The sequence below is a fragment of the Mytilus californianus genome, unplaced genomic scaffold (assembly GCF_021869535.1).
Source record: "Mytilus californianus isolate M0D057914Y unplaced genomic scaffold, xbMytCali1.0.p SCAF_8, whole genome shotgun sequence".
Taxonomy (NCBI): Eukaryota; Metazoa; Mollusca; class Bivalvia; order Mytilida; family Mytilidae; genus Mytilus; species Mytilus californianus.
Window position 1 is genome coordinate 98647205 of NW_026262734.1, and position 27942 is coordinate 98675146.

Here is a 27942-nt window from a genome sequence, read left to right on the forward strand (position 1 = left end):
TAATACTAAATGTATACTGTCTTTACTTATTGTTAAATCATGGGATGTACTGTGTATTGTGTTTATTCATACAAGCGAAAAAGAATCATAATACATCATGTGATATAATGATTTTTTTTATTTAAACGTTTTATCAAAATCGGAAACAGGGTAAGTAATCATGCTTTATATAAGTACATACTAGGCACTTGACAAACAAATTTATTTTGCGATCGATCGATTCATGTGTGCATTTTTGCATGGAATTTAGTCATTAAAGTGAAAAATCTAGATGCCATTTTGTGCTTAAGAACTGTGGAAACTGTGCATGCATGTGTAAATGGATAGCTTTACCATGTTTACGTTTAAGTGTTACCAATATCTCATCTTACTAGTACGTGTCAGAGGCGCAATTTTTGTGGCCACTACGTTGTGATGACTGTAGGTCACTAAAACATCGCCATAATGTCATGGGAAATAGGACAAATCCAAGAGTTCATATGTTAGAAGAGAAAATTGTCGACAATCTACGATAAGAAGTTGGATTAAAATTTTGTCTCGTTGTACAAATAATCTCTTAGATCTATTTATTTGTCATATATCACCTATAAGTAAGTGTAAAATTTTACAGATAAGTTAACAGTACAATAAATACGGACGCCAGCTTGTGTAGTAATAGGCACAACAATCTATATTATAAAGCTTCTATATCGCAGTTAAATCAATTTTAAGTTCGAGCACAGGATGCCTTAAGATTCGAGGACACAATACCTCATTTTCGCATGTCGTAATGAGTTGGATTTAAGTCCATTGTTTCGTGAGTGGACTTATTACTCAGTATGACAGTTATTTTTATGAATATTCAAGTGACATGATGATGGGATCAGGATATTATAGTTTGTATGATGTAGTATATAATATCCGCCAATGTACATGCGAGATCATTGAGTGACTGCACATGATACAAGGGTAGAAAAATTTGCTCCAAAAGGAATAATCAATACATGGTAAGATAATTCTATTCTATTTTTTTTACACTAGTAAGATCTCACTTATATTAAATGGTCACTTGCTGGTTATATTAAGTACAGTGGCAAATATTTCATGCATATTTAGTACATACTAGTAGAACGCCTAAATTTCGATTATTGTAACTTCGGGGGATAGTTGGCAAATCCAATTATATCACATTTTTCTTATTGTTGTATTCAGGATAAAAACAAAGGCAATATATCAGATCACAACTATGTCATTATATGGACAGAATAGACATTTTAAACTATGTCATTATCGACAGAACAGACGTTTAAAACTATGTCATTACCGTTACGTAGGGGCTTTGTATAAACAATATTTTATTGAACCAATTAAGGGTCCATTGAGGACATAATTTACAGTTTGTAAACATAGTTGTACGTATATATATGGATATTGAGAAATAGAGAGATGATTTTTACCTAGCAAAATTTGTATATCTGGCTTTATATACAGCAGCATCAACCATTTTGTAGGAAAACCTCATTTAACACATTAGTATACCAGACGGGCTTATGGTATGTCTAAAACATCAGTGTGCTTGATTAAATCAAAATAGTATGAAGGTCGAACACATTACATAGTTAGAGATATAAAAACAAAACAAAATCAAAAACGTTGTGCCAAAAATAGGCTACGGCCATTTATGCCCGGTGGTAGTACGACTGCAGTGTTAGTAAATAAGACCTAAAAGACTTCAATACTATGCCTTTGTATGGGTTTTGTTATTCAAATGAAAATATATTTGACTCTAATGACAAAACGTTTGGATATCAAAATAAATATGAAAATGATCAAATGTAAACGAAGAAATTTAAAACGTATAGTTCTAATAAAACACAATTTACCTACAAATCTGATTAACAGATATACACGTATCTTTTGACTGATGTCACATTCAGTTTTAAGTAGAGAATGACACTGATGCCACCGGAATGAAGATATAAGTGGTACTTTTAGGAGTCAGGACTATTATGCATTAAACCACTTTAGTTAAGATATTCAATGGTAGGACATGTAGAACAATCCGTCCGTTCGGAACAAATCTTAACTTAAGTAGTTTTATGCATATCAGCCCTAACCACCAATTCATTCACTCGAATTAAGAATATATGTAAAAGCAGCCCAACTCTGAAAAAATCATGCGTTTGGCGTTGTTGTTTACCTAACCTAGCAAATGAATTTACACGAATGTAACTTTTTCTGATTGAGAAATATATTTTGAACCCAAATTTACTTGTGCATGAACTTACAACACAATTTTAGGGTAGTTATGCTCCATAGTATCCAAATGAAATTTTAAGTAGCCCAACATGCTATTTTTAATACCGAACATCATGTGTCACTACGAGACTTTAAACATTGGATAACAATTCACATGTAGAAAGTTGATATATGTATAAGTGAGGATATATCATGAAGTTAAACTTAAAGTAAAATATTTAGAGAGCTATGAAAATTGAAAAATTTGGTTGAATATATAGGGATTTCGAATTGGTGGTCTGACACTCATATAAGAACACCATCCCTATATATCTTATAGTAAAGATCCCAAGTTAACAAGACTAAAAATAATAAAAACTTGTTAAACTGTTAAAAGAATTTCATAATCAAATATCGAATACCTAGAAATTCAAATTTTGCCACAAACCACAAAATTGACGTTATGCTATCTAAATTGCAATTGGTATAATGAGGAGTCTTTATCCTTAAATTTTAATTTTCTTGTTGTTTGGATACCGCCTAGGTTGAGATTTAAGAGTTATTGGGCCTGGATGGGGTTAACAGAATAGAGAATAATGGGTGAAAAGTGCAGAATAAAGGGCAAATAATATAAAGAATAGAGCAAAATAGGCTAAAAGAAATAAAAATTACTGGATAACTGTAACAAAGCTTCGTAGTAAAATAAGCAACAACAAAAAACAAAAACAAAAAAATGGAAAAATGGAAAAAGGAAAAAGAAATCGAAAAAAACACAACCTTAAACCTATGGGAATTTTTTCGATGAAACTATTTACAACAAATGTTATTCAAATTTACTTGTCAATATTTCTGTGTTATTATTTGATCGTAGATTGTCGCTTTAAATTTGTTCCGTAAACTACTTTTTAAATGCATTTATGTTCAAGTACTTGCCCTTACATTTAAATTGAACATCTTACAAGTTGATTTTTCCTGGAAATAGAGCAATACAGAAGTACATGTAATACTAGAAACAGATCAAACAATCTAGTAACTGTATCTTAAAATATTAAGATATCACGTGACCAGAAAAGTTGGTCTAGTGACCTTTGACTTTCTTACAATGATAGAACTGTAAGATTTTCTGATTTCCTGATAACTTTGAAACGATTAAAAAAAGTCATCAAAGGTTTTGTACACCAGACGCAAGTTTCGTCTAACTACAAAAGACTCATTGGTGACGCTTGAATCCAAAAAATTTATAAGGCCAAATAAATCAAGAATTTGAAGAGCATTGAGGAACCAAAATTCCGAAAGGTTTTTCCAAATACAGCTTAAGTAATATATTTCTGGGGTAGAAAGCTTTAGTATTTCGAAAATTCAGTTTTGTAAATAGTTAATCAATACATATGACCATATCAATGATATTTCAAATCAACACAAAAGTACGGACTACTGAACAGGTGATACCATCTGAGAGGAAATTTCCACCAGCAGTGTTACAGTCGTTTCTTTTTTTTTTCAGAAGAATGAATGAATAGTGATATTTCAATTACGCACTGATCTAATTCAGCATGGCTTCGCAACAGCCTCTCACACAGAAAAGTTCTAATGTGAAAGGGGACAGTTTAGTGATTGATGACAAGCTCTCAGCTTCCCACAAAGCTGTGATAAAAAATTCATGTATGAATTCAGACTCGTTCTCGCAATTTTACACTCCTCCAGTGTTAAAAAGTTCATGGTGGAGAAATAAAACAAAAACTTTGATCTTGGCAGCCTTAAAAATATTAGTTCCTATTGCGTACATCTGTTATATGGTTTACGCAGTGTGGTATAGCTCTGAGCGAGCTGGGTTGCTTGCATGGGATATTTTCCTCCTAATTGTATGGATTTTCATATTTACGAAAAGACCAAGACGTCTAGTTATTCAAGGAAAAACAGTACTCATCATCAAAATCCGGTTATTGTTATCAAAAGGTACCTATGTTAGAGCGTGAGTATTTTGTAATCACTATAGACTTAAAAATAATAATATTACTACATTGTATATTCAATTTGTGTATACTGAAAGAATGCAAGTAATATTGGTATGAACAGACCGAGAGTTTTGCTTTGTCATTAAGTTGCTGTCTTGATTAGTTATACAAAACCCCGCATCTCATTTTATGCATACTCATGTAGTATTAACAATGAGGTTAGACAAAGAGTGTATGAGTGTTAAAAAATAGATAAAGACTAAAGGAAACTCACGATGTATCATAAATAGGAGTATTTTACTTTGAACACTATCTTATTCAATGAATTCAATCATGCTATCAAAAGATAGCACAGTATGAGTATAAACAAATTTGATGCAGAAACGAGCAATATTTTGATCTGTCTTGGTGACATACACACTTAATATAAAAACTTGGAGCATGGTCTGTCATTTGGAATATTTCGATTTTGCTTTTAAGTAAAACATGCCTTACAATTTTAGGTCTTGTATGGTATGACATAACATCTGCTTCATATGATTTTGTTTCAAGGGCGCAGGATGTTTGAACTTTTTTTACCTGTAACTCGAAAGGACATTCGCGCTCCAAATACTATGGACATTTGCGCTTTAAACTTTGATACACCTGAACAAAATTGACAGGACATTTGCGCTTTTTACCTATGAAAGATTACCTGTAATGTTAATAAAATTTACATATTCTCTGAAAGTTCTTCCGAACAAACGAATATTCAGAAAAAAAAAATTCGGGTAAACCAGACATTTAATACAAAAATATAGTATATGTTTTGGGGTAAACGATAGAGAAAACGAAACTTTTATGGACGGAATATTGGAATAAGGCCTAAATTCTTCAAGTAGCTTTATAATTCGTGCATTTAAAATTGAAAAAAATAATATTCTTCTTGTGTCCATTCTGTTGCACGATTAGTTCGAGGAACTGTACCATCATAGTTTATCTAATATAAAAATAAGAAGATGTGGTATGATTGCTAATGAAAAAACTCTCAACAAGAGACCAAATGACACAGAAATTAACAACTATAGGTCATCGTACGGCCTTTAACAATGAGTCAAACCGATCAATTTGTGAAAACCGAAATTTGATTTTTAAACTACTTGAATACTTGTTGACTTTTAAAAAGAGTAAGGAATTTATTTCCACCAACCTTCTTGAAGTGTTGTGGTTTTCATCTAACATGACATAAGCATGATGGGGAAAGATTGATTCTTTTAGCTATATATAGATATATGAATATTTTGTGCTTTTAATATGAAATTATTTTAAAAACTTTTTTACCATGATAACTCATATGTAATGGACGCCATCACGAGTTTGTTGACCGTTATGGAATAACAGTTTCACAGATGATATCGGATATGTTCCTTGTCGTATCTACAATACCCTTCCCGTTTCACGAATGTGATCTACCGAATTAGACTATTTACCGGATTTGTAATAACATAAGCAACACGACTGGTGCCACATGTTGAGCAGGATCTGCTTACCCTTCCGGAGTACCTGAGATCACCCCCAGTTTTTGGTGGGGTTCGTGTTGCTTAGACTTTATTTTTCTATGTTGTGTCATCTGCAGTATTATTTGTCTGTTTGTCTTTTTATTTTTGGCGTTGTCAGTTTGTTTTCGATCTATGAGTTTGAATGTCCCTCTGGTATCTTTCGTCCCTCTTTTATGTTGATAAAACGCAAACGTTTACCCAGAAACATATACTACTTGTATGTGATAAAGCGCAAATGTCTTACTTTAAAAAGCGCAAATGTCCTATTGATAAAGCGCAAATGTCCATTTAAAAAAGCGCAAATGGCCTATCAAAAAGCGCGAACGTCCCTCGCCGTTTTTCAAGGATGTTACGCAACACTAAATGTATCTTTAATTGTGTTGACATTCCATACATATTGAGCATGAGAGTTTTCCACCCAGGATTTCGAGTAAAAATTATTTTACCGAACATCGGTCGAAGGCACCTAAATATCGAATTTATCTGTTTGTTTTTAATGGTTTTTACTCCTTGCGCTGGAACTATGTATTACGATACTAGTCAAATAGAAATCTTGCAAATAGCGAGCATAACACCTTCTAAATAGACTTTAAAAATTCTTTCGACAGTAATTGTAAAAATAAATTCATTTGATCTCAATTCTTTTCAAATCATATAGGGACTATTTGCTCATGAGCATTAAACAACGCAAAACATCATAATATTTTGTAAAATTTTTAGGGTATTCCGAGACAATAACATGAACATGCATCTTTCCACAATTAAAGCCCAACTGCTACTCTTCTCCAACTTTAAATACGAAAGCTAGTTTGCCAGAGAACAAAACACCCAGGCCTTAAACAAGTGTATAAATAAGACAGCAGACAGACCGTGGCAGATGTATAATTTGATTGATTTGAAGACATATAATAAAGACAACTCGGACAGTCTATGGAGACAACAGGGATCGTCAATAGAGACAACTCAGTCCGCACGGACTTTAACAACGAGGAAATCCCGTATGGTAAAAGATCCCGTAATGACAAATTGTAAAACAATTATGACTAGAAAACCAACGGTCTGATTAACGGTAAAACAATAACCAAAATCATATATTGTAGGCAGCAATCAACAACAACTACCTAGTTATTGGCTCCTGGCTTGGGGCAGGCATATACAGACTGTGGCGGGGTTATACAAGTTTCTTGTGCGCATTTGCAATTGTGTCTTAAAAATATGTTTTTGGTTGAGAATATGAAATAAAATGAAATAGTCAGTTAAACTACTTTTACGCGTACAAACGTTGTGATAGTTGTTCTGATGTATGGATGTAGTCGCGTGCATTTCATTGATAAATTGACGCGGATGGATGATCCACTGTGAAGTGACATCATTGTCTAATATTTTCGAGTTTCAGGTCATGTCTATGATATAGAAAAATAGTAGACAGTAACTTCAAAAGGAATATGTACAAATTGCCGAAAAGGCAATTATAGGTCATTGTATGGCCTTCAACAATGAGAAAAACCGTTACCGTATCGTCGGCTATATAAGATTATAATATCAAAGATCTTCTTCTTTCTGATACGGGAGCTAACTCCTATGTAGGAGTGTAAAACTTCCCGGAACTTGTGTGCTATGTACAAATGGACTTAATTAAAATTACTATTAACAAGAGAATAAAAATTATCTATTGATATACATTATGAACAGTGGCTTTGGTGGTTTAATTAGTTGGAGTGGATCCTTCAAATGTAAGAGTGGATATGCCCTTGGATTCCAGGGTTTCAGACATAACTATCGCTTCAGGTAGTGAATTCCAGTCTGGAATGGTGTTTGGATAAAAAGAATATTTTACAGATTGAAGTCTTTGTTGGTTAAAATTTGCCGAAAGATATGAAACATTTCAAACTTGAAAACCAACAAAATCGGCTACATCAAAAAATAAATCGTGTTTTACCACTCAATATTAGTCAGTACACTACTTACGGTTTAAGTGTAAATCCTTCATTAAGCAGTTTGAAAAAAGCCTTGACCTGGTGCAATGCCAAAATACAAGCATCGACAGGGTGCACGTGTATGTTAAAAATGTTTATAACTGAACATCAGTAAATAGGAAGTTATGGTTTAACTTATTACGTAAAAACAACAGTAATGTGAATTAGTATAATAACTTGATGCTTCTTATAAAATAGATGATTAGATGTTTTATAATATCAAATAGAATCATTTATCTGATATCTTAATAAAGTTTATTCCAGTACGCCATAAATGAGATTACGTGATCTATATTGAAACCGTGGTAAAATTTACTTAGACGATTTCATGTTTCTTACTTCATCAAATAGAATAATTTCTTATCTGATATCTTAAAAAAGTTTATTCCAGTACGCCATAAATGAGATTACGTGATCTATATTGTAACCGTGGTAAAATTTACTTAGAAGATTTCATGTTTCTTACAACATCAAATAGATTCAATTCTTATCCAATATCTCAATAAAGTGTATTCCATTACGCCACAAATGAGATTACGTGATCCATAATGAAACCGTGGCAAAATTTACTTTAATTTTCTATCATCTTTTGGTGCAGTTGGTTATTTTAATGGTTCATTTGAAAATCCTGCTTAAAATTTTACAATTTGTTGCTTTAAAAAACCGTTGATTACATTTTGAAATATAAAAGTATAATTCACATCTGTTTCTTCCCCCACAATGCAAAATATAAAGTATGAATTACATTGGTGTCGCTTTAAGTTGTTTTTAAATCATTATATAAATTACCCACTTATATTACGACAAATTGTAAATGTTGTATTCATTAATTACTAGTAGATAAATAACACGTACATGAATACATGTACATGTAATGAGTAATTAGCTGTTTGTGTACTGCAGTTACATGTATATAACACATGCAATATTCCCACATGGACAGAAAATATGAAAATAAAACCATACAAATATTATACATCAAATGATACGTTCGCTATATTTTTCTAGGTTAAAGTTATTTGAATACATGTATGTATACTATGGTCATTTAAATGCAAGAGTTGTAGATAATACGTTGTATACATTAGCTGTCACATTCATGTTCACCGATTTGACTCAAATTCTCATATTTGATTTATAACAATGTAAAACATTTATCCAAACTATTAAAAGTCTAAAATAAACAATTTACAGAGCATGTGATTGATAATATGTAGCTTCGTTCCGTGTGTATTTTAGTCTTGACGCCATCTAATTAACTATCGAGTTGACCTCAGATGACCATATAAGCGATGTAAACATATATATAGATATAAATAGATCAAGCAACTCGTGCAATTGGATTTTTCTAGGTCTGTTTAATTTAATTTTATAGATTAGAAATATATCCTAATCATCGTTTTTACCTGTATAAAAATGATTTTTTGTGGATCATTCGAATCAGTCAATCAAATGATTTATCTTTGTTTCACTTTCAATACTGACATTCTTTTCCTTTAAATAACTTTACACGCACAATGCATGCGTTATCCATCTCTAACTAAGGGGTTATATTTAAGTTCACATGAATACGGATGTAATGAGGTCGAATTATTCACTTGCAATTGAATAATTCATCATCAATGTTTCTTTGCTTATTTTGACAAAATTGAACGATACTGGCTGCTAAAAGCGAATAATTATTTCACTATTTCACTTTCATTAATGACTGAACAAAAAAAATCATATTTTCGATTTTTTATATATCTCGTAGCTAGTGCCCCTTTAAACTGACCATGTTGACCTGGATAGTATCAAGTAAACAAACACATTTTCAATAACCACGTGGTGTTTAACTGTCGGACATAGATGATTAGATTGTGTTGATCTTAAATCGGAATAACTTAAAGGACAAAATGACCAAAAGTTTAAAATGACCATGGATAAGTATGTTGTGCGGGATTCAAATGACCGGTTTTCAGATGTAGAAAATGGAATACAAATAAATACTTGTGGAAAGAATGACAATGGATCCTCGTACGAATTGACTCCCGTAAAAAGTGTTGACTCTTTTTCATTTTTCGGTCGTCCATCGTTCCTTCGATCAAATTGGTGGGACAAAAAGAGGCGAAAAACGTTTTCTTTATTAGGACAAATCTTATCGTTGGTATTATATGTGATGTATATGGTCTATGCGATTTGGTATGACAATGACAACGTTATGCTATTGATATTTGACTGTGTTATAGTAATTATATGGGTTGCCTCCCATGCCGAGAAGTCTAGAAAAGTTTTCACTTTTGCTGGAAAGAAGATTGTAAAAGTTCACAAATCACTTAATTTAAAAGTCCCGTTTATGCGAGCGTAAGTATGAAAATTTAAAAAAAAAGTGTTCATTGTTTGAATTTCTTATACTTTTCTAATTCACTGTTTGCAGTAGCATAATACGCCATATATTGATATTATTTCCAGTTTCAATCTGCATAACGATTATTTCGTGTATATCTATATTCTAATTTTTGAACGATACATTTAAAATTTGCAATTTTCTTAAATTGTCATTAAAGTTGATACACGAGTGTAAAATTATCACTTTCAATTTATTTAAACAGGAATAAAAAATGTCCTATATTTATCAATAAAAGTATTAAATATTCACCATAATCTAAAATTTTAAAAATATGCATTTCGCTTTTCTCTTTATTAATTCAAGATTGAAATTCTGAAAAATCCTTTTAAGTTTGTTCCATATCCGTAATATCCGTACAACCTGATAAACTACATAAAGTCGTAGAAGAAAGAAAAATGCCGGTGGATAAAAATTAGATAATACTTTAAAGTATACCCTTAAGTAATATTTTAAAATCTTGACCTTATTGGTCATGGTAAGTCATTCACCTTTACGAGATTATTAAAGAAATCAATGAAGCTAGACATGATCATATTTTGACTATGAACGAAAAACACTCATGTTTAAAAGCGACCACTAATCTTTTTTGTGAGGGGCACGTTCCAACCTCTATACACATAAACGATGAATGGTCGATGCCTTATATAAAGAAAAAAAAATAGATGAAAACAATAGATTTAATCATTTAAATTCAATATTAGACAGTTATTCTCTCTTTCCTATTTTAATTGAATTGCAAAATGATCTAATGAATAAACATGCTTACTATGCAGTATGGGTTTTGCTCATTGTTGATGGTCGTACGGCGACCTATAGTTTTTAACCTCTATGTCATTTGGTCTCTGGTGGAGAGTTGTCTCATTGGCAATCATACCACATCTTCTTATTTTAATATACACGTACTTGGACGGCTTCGTTTATGTTTGAGACAACTAGCCCTGAGATGTATATTTCCATTCAATGTTATACGTATTTATAACCTACACACATCTTTCATGTTATCGTGGTAATATCTGATTCAAATGCGGTCTTCATTTATATTGCAAAAAAAAAGTTTGCTTGTTGAATCAATATTGCTCTGGTGAAGGAGTTTGACTAAATTTACATAATAACTTTAGCCATGTTTGAACATTTTTCAAATTGATTTACCAAAGTTCTGTTAGTGTGGCTTTGACATATTTAAGCAAGAATCAGTTCCACGTGTTGCATGACTTACAAATAGGTCTCAATACTAAACGGTCTTGTAAGAATATAAATGTTAAATGGTCTTGTTCATGTTGTTAGAATCTAATACAAAAATATCGGTATTGTCGTAATTTTAATACAAGCAGCCGGTATTGTTGGAGCTGCCATATAACATGTTTTATTGACAGTCGTTTTCGAGTTAGCATTTATTCCAAACTGACATTTTAGGGTGCGTTTTAATTTTCAGGACGGCCGGTTTTTGTACAAAGTTTAGGTCGGTAGTTTGCATGTTCATGAACTGCCAAAAATGCCATCAAAAGTCAACGCAATCTCGGAAAGGTTATAGCAAATTTTACATATACATGAATTTTTCATTCAAACAACGCCACGCAAGCGAATAAGAAGACGGATGTTTCGACAGTAAATAGATATCGAATGTGTATGTTCTTTGAAAGAGATACAAAAGATACCAAAGGGATATTCAAATCCATACGTCGAAAACAAACTGAAAACGCCATGGTAAACTACAAAGAGACAAACAACAGCCCCAAACATATAATAGGAAACAAACGACTGAGCAACAAAAAAAATCGGGATGATCTGAGGCGCTTCGTAAGGGTTAGCAGATCCTGCTCTTCATGTGACTCCGTCGGGTTGCTCATGTTAAGAATCCTTTCATTTTTCAGAATTACCATGTTGAAAAGAATCATTTTATTTTTAAGAATAACCAAGTTGAACATGTTGAAAAGAATCATTTTACTTTTCAGAATAACCATGTTGAAAAGAATTTTTTTATTCTTCAGAATTATTACAACAGTCACTCTTCTTGTGATATTTGGATTTCTATGTTACGACTGGTATCAAGATAAACGAAAACTGGTACCTTTTGGCGGGCTACTATTTTTCATTCTTATTGTGTTCATTACGTCACGATCTCCGTCAAAGGTAAGTTAGATGAGAAACGGTTCATGGATTTGTTTACTTCTGCTGAAACCCAAATGGTCCAGTCGTTGTTTTGCGCTCACTGCGATTACTAGTGTGATCTGGAGACCACTGACCGCAAAATTGAAGGAAGATCATGTAATAATATAAAGTTTGAATAAGGACATCATGGCTACGCTGATAATACATGTAACATATGAATTTTCTAATGTCAAATCAGTTACCTTTTCTTATTTTGCTTGTATTCAATTTGATGCATTACCAAGAGAGAAAACAATCAAAACCGATTAAGTATTACATGCGACTAATTTTGGACAGTCGGCTGTCAGACCGTTATTTTGAATATACAGGCATTTAATTTTAGTAATTTGATAATATATCGCTTGAACGGTGAAAGATGAAATACTATAGATCCAACAATTGTATATTGATTAGATCCTGGAATAACTCATATTCCTTGAGGTTTAGGGGCCTAGATCTGATTTGTGTAATTTCCTATAATTTGTTTTTGTTGTATGTTATATCCATCTTTATTTATTGCAGGTACAATGGACACCCGTTATATGGGGTATAATTCTTCAGTTTGTTTTGGGTATGATCATCTTACGGTGGCCTACAGGGTATGCAGTATTTCAGTTTATAGGGGATCAAGTGACAGCCTTCCTTGCCTACACAGACAATGGGTCCAGATTTGTTTTTGGCGATGAAGGATTGAAAGACCACCCTGTAGTGTTTAAAGTAAGATCATTCGTAACATAAGCATTGCTTTTAGTGCACTTAAACTTAAATTTAAATCGTTTATGTCTTGCAATAATTTTATGGCATTGTCAAGAAATATTTTTTAATTATGCCGGTTTTTTTTGTTGGGTTCGTGTTTCTCTTTTCTTTAGTTTTCTGTGTAGTGTTTTGTATAATGTTGTGGATTTGGTTGTTTTCGTTAGGCGATAAGATAATCTGCCCTTTCGAATTACAGTTTTTGAATACTCCATTTGGGTATCTTTCAAAAGGTTCCAGCACTGATTATTGGACGGATCGTACATTCGGGGACTGATGGTCAACCAACTGCGGTATCGTTGTACCCAGTAAAACTTTATTTCTGTAGCTATTGATTAGGAATACAGTAGATCATCGATGATCCTTTGCATATAAGATCATATAACATAAATAACAGGCAAACTTTGTATTAAAGCAATGTTCAAAACTCGTAAATCCGTTTTGAATAACCAACTAGAAAGAAGAAAAAAATATGAATAATCGCATGAACTTAACACGGAGTGAGACATTAATATGGCAATACAGTATGCTTACTAAATAAAAGACATACAATTTAGAACACTTTTATTTTCATTTCAGGTTTTGCCTGTAGTTGTCTTTTTCAGCGCAATTGTCAACATCCTGTACTATCTCGGTGCCATGCAAGTAATAATTAAAGGTATAGCACGTGTGCTCAGATTTGCCATGAAAACGACACCGATGGAATCGTTTGCCACATCCGCTCATATATTTGTTGGACAGGTACGACAGTCTTTCAATCAATTGTACCTTTGAAGAATTACCTAATACGCAATTTCATTATACAAATTTTGAAATCATCTTGAATGAATGAATTACCTCCCATTGCGTAGCTTTGATTCAGTGTCAGAATTTGGCTTTAACTGTTGATTCCTTTTGGTTTAATAAGCTTTTCGACGTTTAAAATATGTTTAGGATTTTCGAATACTTTGGCCTCGAGCGTCACTGAAGAAGCATTAATTGTTGAAATGCGCATCTGGTGCAGTAAAACTTGAACCGTTAAAGTTATTAACATATGTATATAAAGTAAATGACCGAGGTATTATTTGTGATAAGGTAGTTTACAGATTTGTTCGCATTTTTATCAACAACTTCTCCCAAACAAGTGAATGAAATTCGATGTAATATCCTGAAAATCGTAAGCATTCCTTACCTTGTGTCAATTATTTCTTTTTTGCGTGAACCCCCTGAGGGGTTCACAATTATATATTGGCGAGTTTTGGATGTGTCTATGGGCCACTCGATATCTCTCGGCCGGAAGTCGGAATAAAATTCTCGGAACGTCTCGAAAGTTTTCGATCTTTAAACAGGTAGTTATCTACGTCTTTGATACGGTCACGCTATGGCTAGGCTACCACGTGACATTACACCATCAAAGTAAATTGAAAAGTAAACAATAAGGCTAGGTTGCAGTCAATAAATCGTTTAATTATAGAACCTTTTTGCCTTTTCACAAAACATATGTGTTTTTAATAATGTGAATGTTTATAAGCGCTTTGATGTGAAAGTTTCTAAGCAAGTATTATGACAACGCAATTATATTTGTTTTAAAACGACCCCTGTACACTGTGTGTATCTAGGTCAATTATAACGTGGTATTGTGCATTGTCATGATAACATGTAAACTAATTATGTCTGAAGATTTAACCACGTGTGTATTTTCATCATAGACTAAGGAGAGAACATTCTGGTTTAAATGTGTATATTAGATCGGAAAACAGAAAGATAATATTATTATCAAAAGTATTACATTTAATTAATTCAATAGAAATATAAGAAATATATACAAAATATATACTGTATTTATGTTTCTGTAGAAACTAAATATTAAATCGAAGTCAGAATATTTTCAGATTTGCAATTAAGAAATAAGTATTTATATGACAAGATACTCTGCTTTGGTATTTTTAGATATTCATTTGTAAATGAAACATGCATAATAATTAAATCTGAATAAATCCTAGCATTATACAAAACAAATGTTGATAAACAATAATAATTATATTTCTACGTTAATTATTTCCTACCGTTTTAGTAAGGTTTTATAAGTGTTTGTTATTCAATTTTTTGTATTGTAATATATCCATTAAACGGAAAGTAAGATAAATTAATTAAATATTTAAATTTTAAACGATCGTGAATAAAAATACTTGTGTGTTTTCAATTCACAAAGATTTTAAATCCTTGCAGTTCACAAAAAAACGTAATAATAATTTACAATAATCATAACAAAATTTAATTAAGTACTATCATAGTGTTAATTTTTTTGTACTGTTTTAGTATAGATTTATAAGTCTTTGCTTATATTTTGTATAGTTATCTATTCATATAGTGGAATGGTAGAATTTAAAAATAGATTCATTCGATAAATAAAATGTCCGTCCGTAAATACTTGACGTTTGTGTTTATTGATACTACATGTATATATATTAAAAATTTTCGGAAAACAATTACTAACAGGAACGTATGTTTATTATAAAATTTCAATTCTATTTTTGTTTGTTTGTTTTAATAGTTTAACCTTATAACATCTACATATGTGTACTATGGTACGGTTTTGAAAATTGTATTCACTGTGTTGCCCTACTATCCCACACGTCTTGATTCATTCCCATTATAGATCACATTTCAAACGCAAACAATCGGTTCGCATTTTCGTTTTTCTTATCTAAATTTAGGACACGGCTGTAAGAGATTCACATGTGACTTTCATGCACCGTCAATATTACTTACGGTATTCTGACCTCTAGCTGTTTCTCTTTTGTTTCTTTTTGAGTCACTGTCCTATAATAAACTTTGACCTTTTCGAAAAGCTAAGGATTGTTTACCCAAGGAATAGATTCCTTAACTTTGCAATTTATTTGGCCTTTGAACTTTTTTCATTCGAGTGTCACTGATGCTTTATGTAGACTGGCGTCTGGCGAACATCATTTCAATTCTGGTATCTTTTTATATCTTCATATTTTTTTATATAAATTGGTTATTTTGAGGGTATGTACAGGTATTCATAAAATTTCTGAATTAAGATATTCTTCGGCAAAACCAAGTTTCCCTGTAGAATATTTGAATTGATTTAAGTAAAATCAGGATATCCTTAAAATTTATTAGACGAAAAAAGTCTCTTTATAAGATGTCCCAATCAGTTGCATGTCACAGGGTTCATTGCAAATGGAAATTGGACTTAAGTTTATCTATACAATTAACATCTACCATGAGTACAGACAGCTTCAATAACGAGTTGAAAACATGAAGGTCCATGCTGGAGGCAAAATATAAAGATATGATAGATAAAATAAATGCATGCAGATTTCCAGATTATAAAGCAAACTGAGTGCATAAATTTATATTGCGATTGGTTTGTGCAATTTGCGTAAGTCATTCGGTTTGTAGAAATTGGGATTTGCAAAAGGGTTATCATCGGGAACATTATGTACATTCCCAAGTACTAAATAAAATGGTCTAGCTTTAAAATGTATATTCAAATAGTAGATGTAAATATACACTTTCAACTGACTTCTTCTAATCACAGTCAATTAATTCAATTCAAAAGCAAACACAAATTCAGCAACAATCTTTTGGTGACCCGGCAGTCAGCGGTCTTAGGTTCATGTATTGCTTTTCTTTTTTTAAAGAAAGCAACTTGTTTTTTTTTTATCAAACATTATTATTGGGGTTTGCCACAGCAGAACAAGGACTTTGCAATATCAAAATAATAACAGTTATTGTACTAATACATGTGCGACATGGCTGGTGTCACATGTGGAGCAGGCTTCATATTGCTCAGTCTTTTGTTTTCTCTGTAGTTTTTGTAGACGGTTTGTCGTTTCTTCATTTTTCATTATTTGTCATAACGTTGTCAATTATTCGTGTTCGACCTTTACGTTTAAATATCCTTTTGGTGCCGACTCTTTTAGATGGTGCGTATGAATTTGTACATACATTGACATGCTTTGATACTATATCTGCCCTTGAATTTTTACTTGATAACATTTTTGTTCGCTTTGGAGATTCCGTATATCGTCAAGTTATCGGAATTCCAATGGGGACTAACTGTGCACCACTTATTGCGGACCTGTTTTTGTATTGTTATGAGTTACAATTTATGACTAAAATCAGCAAAGACCCATCGAAACAACATCTGATACAAAAATTTAACAATACTTTTAGATATTTGGATGATATATTGGCTCTCAATAATGACAACTTCAGTATGTATACTAACGAAATTTATCCTGTTGAACTTACTTTAAATAAAGCTAATACTAACAATGACCACTGTCCTTTCCTCGATCTTGATATCTTTATCATTAACAGGAAGCTTAATACAAAAATTTATGATAAAAGAGATGATTTTTCAATTCCTATCGATAATCATCCATTTTTAGATGGTGACGTTCCCTTGTCACCATCTTATGGTGTTTATATATCTCAACTTGTACGATTCGCTTGTGTATGTAACAACGTATTAGATTTTAGCGAGAGAAATTTATATATTACTGAAACATTATTACACCAGGGTTTTCGATATCATAAACTAGTCAAAACATTTACTAAATTTTATCATCGGTATAAGGACATCATTCGTAAATATAACTCAACATGCAGACATCTTATACGTTCGGGTATTTCACATCCAATCTTTTATTGTAATATTCTTTACAAAGCACAAAAATGTCAGTATTCACCTCAAAAGCTAACAAAACCTTTAAACAGACTTATTAAGAAGGGATATAGTTACGATACTGTTGTCAGGTCATTAAAGATTGCATATTTTGGCTTTAATAGTGATTCACTTATAGGGTCTTTGCATCGGAATTAAACATATTTATTCTAAAGCCAGTTGTTGGCATGACACGGGTTATGTTCTTCTCATATATTTTATGACGGTATAATACTAAACCCCTAACAGGAGGGATTGTGCCTGATATTCATATGATGAAGACATAATCTTTCAATCAGTTTAATTGAGGTCTGGAGCTGGCGTGTCAGTAACTGCTAGAAGTCTGTTGTTATTTATGTATTATTGTCATTTTGTTTATTTTCTTTTGTTTCCTATTCTGACATCGGACTCGGACTTCTCTTAAACTGAGTTTTACTGTGCGTACTGTTGTACGTTTGTTTTTTCTACATTGGCTAGAGGTATATGGGGAGGGTTGAGATCTCCAAAAACATGTTTAACCCCGCCGCATTTTTGCGCCTGTCCCAAGTCAGGAGCCTCTGGCCTTTGTAAGTCTTGTATCATTTTTAATTTTAGTTTCTTGTGTATAATTTGGAGTTTAGTATGACGTCCATTATCACTGAACTAGTATACATATTTGTTTAGGGACCAGCTGTAGGACGCCTCCGGGTGCGGGAGTTTCTCGCTGCATTGAAGACCCATTGGTGGCCTTCGGCTGTTGTCTGCTCTATGGTCGGGTTGTTGTCTCTTTGACACATTCCCCATTTCCATTCTCAATTTTATGGATGTGAACTCTGCGTACAGATTTTGTACAGATATCACAAATGGTGATGCTGGATCATTTGATAAATAAAGGCAACAGTAGTATACCGCCATTCGAAATTCGTAAATCGATTGAGAAAAAAACAAATCCGGGTTACAAACACTGGATTCTATATTAAAAAAAAACTTTTTTCTTGTATTACTTAAGTCACCTTTGCGAGGGTAAAACAAAACAAGAAATGATAACATAACAGGTACAGGATATTCTTTTCACGAATTCAGTTAATTTGGTATTTTTAAATAGCATGTGTTTCATATTATTTGTAGGTGGAATCGAGTATAGCACTGAAACCGTTTATCAATGATGTGTCAAGGTCAGAGTTAAACGCTATCATGACTGGTGGCTTTGCTACAGTTGCTGGAACAGTTATAGGAGCTTATATAGAATTTGGGGTACTTATTTATTGGTTAGTAAAAAAATCGAACTCTTGTTTGATTGAACATGTCAAGAATGGTTTTTTTCCATGTATCCACTTCACTTGAACTATGGTGGAGAGTTGTCTCATTGCAATCACGGCATTTTTTGATAGAAAAACAAATGATCTGGGGTACCAATCAATGACACAAAATCAGTACATGCACAGCAAAAAACACAAAAAAAAGCAAAGGAACAGCGCTTTTATTGTGGTTCTTAATCACATAGTCACAGTGAGGCCTTTAACAATGAGCTAAACCAAACTTTTTTTTTTTATTATTCGTTGATGTTTTATTTTCACTTTAGTCAAAATTAATTCCTGCATTTTGTATTGCAGAATATTCTTTATTAGACTTGGTCAATTTTTTTTGTTGTTTTTAGCTCTTTCCAGGCCAGACTATTTTTTATATTAGAAATTGGTTACTTGCAGAATCGATACAGATATGACTAAAACCAGCAAACGTTTTACACATCAACGCATAATTATATACAAAAATAAACCAAATTGATAGAAATTATCATCCATACACTTTGGACTCTGATGAATAGTTGTCTCATTGGTAGTCATGCCACATCTCCATATTTTCTATGTCGTCTGTACTCCTTGCGTATGTAGTCCCAAAAATAGTTTCCTTTCTCTAACTTTAGTTTGCCTCAACCAAATGTTATAAAACTTATACACAATGCTTATTACCACAAAACACATATCATGGACACATTCTCCATCTATTTGAAGTGTAAAAACAATAAAGTTTCGTGTTGACATTATCTGACTAGGGACATACACCTGCTATCCCTTGTAAAGTTCATCGGCTATATTTATTGTAATGATGGACATTTGAATAGACAAATGATTGGCAGGTGAGATACATACTGACTATAACATGTTTACTGCTTTTGGTGTTTTATTGTACGTGTTAAATTAGCCCCAGAATTTAGCTTGTATTTATTGCTACTTGACTTCAATTTTTTTTTAATAGATTTATTCCACAGATTAAACTTGGTAAAGGAAAGGAGAAAAAAAAATAACAATGAGCAAAACCAATACCGCATAGAAATCTACATAAAAGACCCCCAAATGACAAATGTAAAACAGTGCAAACGTCAAAAACTAACAGCCTGATTAATACAAAAAATAATGAACGAAAAAGAAATATGATATACAGCAACACACTGCAAGCACTGAATTACACGCTCCTAACTTTGGATAGGAATATTCAGAATGTGATGGGATTAAAAATGTTTGCTGGCATCAAACCCTAACCTAGGACCTGGTGTACATGTAAAAGTACAACATAAGAACAAACTATAAATAAATCAGTTGAAAAGGGCTGAACTCATCAGATCGATACAAATCAGAAAAGGCAACTTACAAAAACACAGACAGGGCCTGGCAGGGGATTTATTTATCCCCCAACAACAATAAAGACATAAAGTACAGATACGAGAGTTCGCGAAGTGACTGACAGCTAGTTCAAAGCCAATAACAACTACATGTAATGAAAAATATGTATCTAAAACTTCCCTATCTCTGGTCCCTCTAAAATTCGCGATAGTTTTAGGCTGGTAAGATCTCGTACCTTACAAAACGATTATTTTATAATAATGTTAAGAATATCACAATATTCACAAATAAAAAGCACAAATTATAGAAACCGTCAATCGTAACTAAAATTCATGTTCACAACTTTGTGAATCTTGTGTCGTTCTGTTGCTGTCTCATTGATGCATATTACCAATAGCTTTTAGTCATATAAAATAATATAATATATAAATTAATTGAAATAATTGTTAAATAAGTGACACGAACGTGTACCATTCTCATCAATGTAAAAAGAAAGAAAGAAAATTAAAGAAAATAAGAAAAAGAAAGTTAGAATATATTAGTTGCTGGTTTTCGTTATGATTTGAATTTTGAAAACCAGCACTAATGAATTAGACTGAATGTGTCCTATTTTTTAACCGTACTGAACATTTTAATGTTATGAATTATTAACATTACAGGTTCCTGCCAATCACTTAATAGCAGCATCGTTTATGTCAGCTCCGGCGGCATTAGCGGTTTCTAAACTTGGATGGCCAGAGAAAAAGAAGGTAGATGGATTTAGTATGGACAATATAAACATTAACGTAGGGTAAGTATAAGTATATGTCAATCTTAATTAGTATAACATAACTCACCAATAATTATCTTGTTTGTATAGAGTGTCTCTCGTGTTATAGTTACATGTATGAAAAGGGGACACATGGAATAGGGGATAGGATAAAAGATGATTGTATGAAATCATTGTCTTATATATTAATTGATTGATTGATTGATTGATTGATTGATTGATAGGTGGCCTTACCTCCGATGGCAAATTTTAATATGTCTGATCCTGATCCTGATCCTAAGGTCGAAGTTCACAGAACAGGTCTCTCTGTACTATTTTTTTCCTCTGATGGTACACCGTTATTGATGGTAATTTCTCACCACACTTTAGAATAATAGTTTAAGGAAGGAATGGGATTCGGTACAAAAATAAGGAGATGTGGTATGATTGCCATTGAGACAACTATCCAAAGGTTCAAATGAAGTGGATGTAAGCAATTATAAGCATTGGTACGGCCTTCAAAAATGAGAAAAAAACATACCGTATAGTCGTCAATGAAAGGCTCTGATATGAAAAATATGAATCAATTCAACTGAGAAAACCAACGGCCTAATTTATATAAAAAAAACACAATGCATTTAAGACTAGAACAAATGAACAAACCTTATTACTATCTTCAGCATAGTATTTCGATCGAGATCATGGTTAAGATTATAATTAAGATTAACTGTTGAATACTTTGGAAAAGGAGTTTGTTAGATAGGGGTAAATAGTTTACCTTGCAATATGTGTATGCACGTCAAATATGGACCCATCAGAGAGTTGTTGCAATGGTTCTTTAGCACGGCCCTTTCCCAATCGGATTTTTACTTCCATAATACGACTGAACGGGAATGTGTATCTATACATCCTGTACTACTAAACTAACCTCAACATTAGTAGTCGTTTTATTGCCAAAATGGCGAATTCTAGGTGACCATTTTTCTGATGCTTTGTGTCTAGTTGCTTTTTAAATCATATTCTATCATATATAGCTTCATTAGTTTAATGTCAGGGTTTATTGAAACACTTTGCTTGTTCCTGAAAAGTAATGCAAAGGATACAACAACTATATGTGTGAACTATGAATAATGGTTTCTATAAGTTGAACAGTTGCAAAGTAATTACTTTCAATTAAAAGTAGATAATTAGCCAGTCGTTAGCAATTGACATAAGGAAGTACTTCTTTAGCTCAGTTGGTTAGAACGCTGCCTTCAAATACAGGTATCCCAGGTTCGAGTCCGGGAGAAGACAATGTGATTTTCAAATAAGAATCATGCTCTCCGTTTACTCAGTAAACATTGTAAAAGAGCATATACATGTTTACATGTTAGATTTATCACATTCGTTAATAAAAGTAACGATCTCTATGCCCTCAGAGTACATTATATCTGACATCTTTCAATTAGTTATGCATTATATATTTTTTTAGAAAAGAATCAAATCTAATGGAAGCAGCATCTGCAGGAGCGACATCAACCGTCAAACTTATAGCTTATGTAGTTGTTAACCTGATAGCATTCCTTGCCATTCTATCGTTTGTTGACGCCATTATTTCATTTTATGGTGATAGAGTTGGTCACCCGGAAGTCAATTTTGAGGTATTTATATTAGTAAATACCTTATTTCTTCACTTATACTTGAAATTAAACAAACATTCATTTGTTAAGGAACACGAGGTTTATTAAGAACAAACTGATAAATCTATGAAGATACCAATATGTTCAAATAACCAATTTATAACTTCTTATTGAACACTGTATCGATTCTAAATGGTAACAGCCTAAAGAAATAAGATTTAAAAAGAAACTGTCGTTGACATTTTACATTGACTGTCCGTTTTATGAGGTAAACGTTTGGTTTTGTAGACTTTTGATGAAAAAAAGTTGATATTCGACGAGACCAACAGTCTACTCCTTATTATATGTAATTCTTAGTGCTTTATATAATTAGTATAATTGACATAATTGACTCAGTTCTTTTAATATAGACTTCAGTTTTTAATTCAAACAGATATTTATATCAAGCTTAATAAATTAAAGTATAATGAGAGGAGTGTTAGCAATGGTTAGTCTTGCTACGAATTTACAGTTTATGAATGTGTAATAATATTTCTATACTTTTATATTTTCTGATTTCTCTATGAATTTTCCCATTTGATCTTTTTATCATTGAAAACGGCATCGAAAATCATCCGTTTATCCTTGTTTGCTATAAGACGCTTTACCTGAACAGTTGTTGATAGGGTGCTTTCTTCGAGGTCCGCGTGTGTAGCTATTAAACCAAGAGTTCCAAATGGTGAAGTTGAAATCATCCCTTCGTATATTTTACGGACGCCATCACGAGTTGGTTGATCGTTATGGAATAACTGTTTTACAGATGATATCGGATATGTTCCTTGTGTCGTAACTACAATACCCTTCCCTTTTCACGAATGTGACCTACCGAATTAGACTATTTACCGAATTTGTAATAACATAAGCAACACGACGGGTGCCACATGTGGAGCAGGATCTGCTTACCCTTCCGGAGCACCTGAGATCACCCCCAGTTTTTGGTGGGGTTCGTGTTGCTTAGTCTTTAGTTTTCTATGTTGTGTCTTCTGTACTATTATTTGTCTGTTTGTCTTTTTATTTTTAGCCATGGCGTTATCAGTTTATTTTCAATCTATGAGTTTGACTGCCCCTTTGGTATCTTTCGTCCCTCTTTTGTAGTATAAATACTGGGTAGTTATTCATTTGACATATCCAAATTAATAAACAAATTATAAATAAACATTATTGTGTGCCTTTTCTTTTCTCTTCATTGTATTCATAGATTTAATTGTATTCAAATCATTGTAATCATTGTAATCATTGCAATCATTTGTACCAAATTAACTTGATTATTCTGCCTGTAATGGGCGTCTTTAATTGACAATAAAATATATTTAAATATATTTGAGTTTGTATCCGACCGTGAAAGGGCTGTATAGCCAGTCAAGGTCGTTAAAAACTTCCATCGTCGTTTGGCATATCAAATTTGTCCACTGTTTACTTGGCTGCTGGTGTACCAGGACTACGTTGTTGCCGCTCGCTGCTGTTTGCGTGGCCTAGCTTTCCTCCTGTTCCTACTTTGGTGGCTCTCTTCTTTAATTATTTATTTTTGCGTATATATTTTTTATTTTTTATTTCTCTTTGGTTTACTATAAAAAAATATTTTTATTTTCTTTTATTTTATTTATTTTTATTCATCAATTAATTTATTTAATTATTTATTAATTTATTTATTTATTTAATTATTCTATCAAAATTATTCAAATTTTTACTCATTTTTACTTTTTATTTATAATAGTTTTCCCTCTTTTTTGTCATTCTAAATTATATCAATTACCATATGGTAAAACTTAAATTATTTAAATGCCCAAAAAGGCGCAAGCCAAGGCAAACCGTGCATGGGCTGTATAGCCAATCAAGGTCGTTAAAAAACTTCCATCGTTCGATCGTTTGTACCGAAGTCATAGACCAAAGCAGAGCAGAAGGGTAGGAGAGTGGATGGTTTATAGCAAGCAGCCGGACTAGTTAAAGAAGTGAAGTGTTTGAAACTAGCTGACTTGATATAGAAAGGCTGAGACAGTTGGTTCGGTACAAATTGTCCAAACAGGGCTGGTGCTATAGTTTTGCGTTTCACTATTGCAGTGAATGTTTGCTGATATATCATGCCTTAGTGCTACCCTGTTGTTCCTACAGTTATAGACATGTTTGTTTAATAAAGTTTCATATGAAAGTTAACATAGTTTAAATTTGTTCATACATTACTTTTATAATAGGTTCCATACATTTAGGTTTTAGCCCAGTTCCTGTCCTTTAGGTTTCAACCCAGTTCCATACATTTAGGTTTCAGCCTATAGTTCCAAACGTTTGGTTTAAACAAATATCAGACTGAAAGGGGTTTAAACAGTTTTAATTTACCAGGTTCGGGTTAGGTTGATAGGTGTTGAAATTCATTTTATGTAGTATTTGTTTTATATTTAGTTGTATAGAGTAAACCTTTTTGACTTTGAAAATTTTGCATTGCTCTTCAAATCCCAGGAAACTGGTACGAACCCGGTGATAAAAATATTAAAACGTCCCCGCCCGGTTACACGTTACAGTCTGTTTAATTCAACCAATTCAACCATATTTTGTCAAATTAAAGGGCATAAACATGAGCCTGTTTCGACTAGATCTGAGGCTACTTTTGATTTAACTTGTGTTGTTGGAATAATGTCCCATTGACTTTTTTCCGTCATTTTATTTGTAGTTATAGAAATTCAATGCACGTTTAACAACCTTGTTCTGTTTCAGTGGCTCTGTTCATACATTTTCATGCCATTAGCTGTCATTATGGGAATACCATGGACAGATTGCCGAGTTGTAGCCACTTTGATTGGAAAGAAAATTGTACTCAATGAATTTTTAGCGTATATTGACCTAGGAAATCTAATGAAAGAAAACAAAATTGAGGTAAGATTTGATTTATAACTTGCTCGAAATGGAGAGTGTATATTTTATGTCTGTCCGCCTGTCTGTTTTTCCAATGAAATTTTTCTATGGAACTACACATACTTGAAAGAGCTTTGCGAAATTTATTTCCTAGCTTCATGTGATTAGGCTTCCTGTATTATGCATCGTTTTTAGCCTCATTGCTCATAATCTTTTAATTAGCGTATACTTATATATTTTTTTTTACAAAATGACCATATTTGGTACGTTTTGAACTTGTTTATTATACTTTTTGACGCGTTTTCACATCCAATGCTGTTCAACTTCGACGGAGCTGATGTTTGTGAGACAATAATCCCCTAGAATATTTTCTATCCCTATAATGCCGACCTACTTTTAAGTTATTTCAAAAAAACTGAACAAAATATTGCTTAAAAGCAGGTTGACCACAACCAGTTTTTTAGAAAAGAAAAACAAAATCCGTCATTGTTGTTTTGTGTACATTTTACAGAAACCTTTTGGTAAACTGTGTCATTATTTTCGTATTTTAGGGTCGCTCTGCAGTTATCTCAACATACATATTATGTGGGTTTGGAAGTATAGCAGCTATGGGGATAAATCTGGGAGCATTGATTGCAGCTGAACCCAGAAGACGAAGAGATTACGCTAGAGGAGTGTTCAGAGCATTTGTTTGTGGAAATATTGCATGCTTCATGACTGCTTGCATTGCAGGTAAAGATATGGTGTTATAATACTTTTTCGATATTGAATAAAGAAAAACAGTAGCATACCGCTGTTCAAAAGTCATAAATCGATTAAGAGAAAACAACTCAAGGTTAACAACAGAAACACTGAAATCAACAAAACCAAACGACAACATACATAGAAACGGAATATTTGATGACAACTGCCATATTTCTGACTTGTTGCATGACATTTGAAGACAAAATGGTTGGTTGAACCTAATTTTTTGGCTAGCCAAACCGCCCGCTCATATGACAATGCTAAAAATATCACTAAAATGACAACACTACGTGACAGGAATACAGTACAAAAAACACAAGAACACTCAATACAGAGAATTACATAAATAAATATTATAATAGTACATTACAACATGTTAACCACAGAATAACAACGGACACCTCCCATTAAAAACAACACAGGATACCACAAACAGATATCAATACATGGAAATGTTGTATATACATCAATGGGACAACAACACCGTAATTAAAAGACAAAAAAAATACTTGCAGAGGTCAAATAAAGTTTATACAACAAACTTATTTTATTCAAAAGTATGTTATATGCAGCAAATCCGACTACCTTATGCACTTGTATAAATATACTAGTAGTATATACATAGAAAAATAAGATGTAGTATGATTGCAAGTGATACAAATAGCCACAAAAGTTCAAAAGAAATGGATGTAAGCAAATATAGGCAATCGTACGGGCTTCAACAATGAATCTGCTATAATAGACCCCCACATGATATCTATGAAACAATTCAATTGAGAAAACTTACGGCCTAATTTATAAAACAGCAATTAACGAAAAATTAATATGACAGATCATGAGATATGAACTAACGACACCCACTAAATTATGAGAATTCTTAGTACACCCATTATTTTTTTTAGATTTGTAGAAATCAAAGCCTGACTAGAACTACATAATTAAATAACTCAATTCAATCTTTTTCAGGCATGCTTTACACAGAGCCTCTTCCGGTCTTCAGTAATTCTACAGATTTCAACACCACATCGAATTCATCGTTATTCAATTTGACGTCATTAAATTCCTCATTATTTATAACAAATCAGACGAATACCCCTGGAGGTTCAGGTTAAGGGGTTCACATTTTTTTTAACATTATTAACATTTTATACAACTTTATTATAGATTTATTGTTGATACATGTGCTATGCTCATCATTGGCCACTTAATCTCGCAAGTGAATTCTATACAACAGCAACAAGTCTTGCTAGATGTTATATATAAAATTTCGGATATGTGGTGTTATATCCAATGCACAACTATAACAAAACCGTAGAATGTGGACAAACCCAAATCACCGTACATTCTTAAACAATGAGCAAAAAGGTATTTACTTTTACTAAAATCGCTAGCCAAGGGTTACAATCAGATCCTCCCCTCTTCACCCTTGGCGGATTTAGACAGCATTTGTGTAAACAGCGTTGTGTCATCTAGCGAAAAATAGAAGTCACGACCACTCTGATTACACCATACTTGACCAATTTCAGCACTTGACTGATTTTTAATTCGGAGGTGTAAAAATTGCTGGTCGAGTGTTTACAAATTTCATTGAAGCAGAAATCGCTATTATACGTTGACATTCCAGCTGTTGCATGAGGAACTTAATATACAAAGAACTTCAATTAGTTGATTAAAACTTTAAAAATAACACTGAA

General features: G+C 32.6%; 1 protein-coding gene across 1 annotated transcript; it reads left to right on the forward strand.

The window, feature by feature from the left end:
• Nucleotides 1-204: 204 nt before the first annotated feature.
• LOC127711359 (solute carrier family 28 member 3-like) lies at nucleotides 205-27942 on the forward strand. The gene is made up of 11 exons (XM_052217390.1): nucleotides 205-986; nucleotides 3722-4189; nucleotides 12064-12205; nucleotides 12746-12940; nucleotides 13556-13717; nucleotides 18762-18887; nucleotides 20914-21044; nucleotides 22474-22642; nucleotides 25367-25525; nucleotides 26056-26236; nucleotides 27215-27942. Exons 2-11 carry the CDS (start codon nucleotides 3771-3773, stop codon nucleotides 27358-27360), a joined length of 1830 nt encoding a protein of 609 aa, XP_052073350.1. The 5' UTR covers nucleotides 205-986; nucleotides 3722-3770; the 3' UTR covers nucleotides 27361-27942.

Excerpts from the sequence above, each read along its gene's own strand:
- LOC127711359 (XM_052217390.1), top strand. The coding sequence starts at position 3,771 with ATGGCTTCGCAACAGCCTCTCACACAGAAAAGTTCTAATGTGAAAGGG. Across the intron at positions 18,888-20,913 it reads GAGCTTATATAGAATTTGGG|GTTCCTGCCAATCACTTAAT; the intron begins GTACTTATTTAT and ends TTAACATTACAG. Across the intron at positions 26,237-27,214 it reads CATGACTGCTTGCATTGCAG|GCATGCTTTACACAGAGCCT; the intron begins GTAAAGATATGG and ends AATCTTTTTCAG.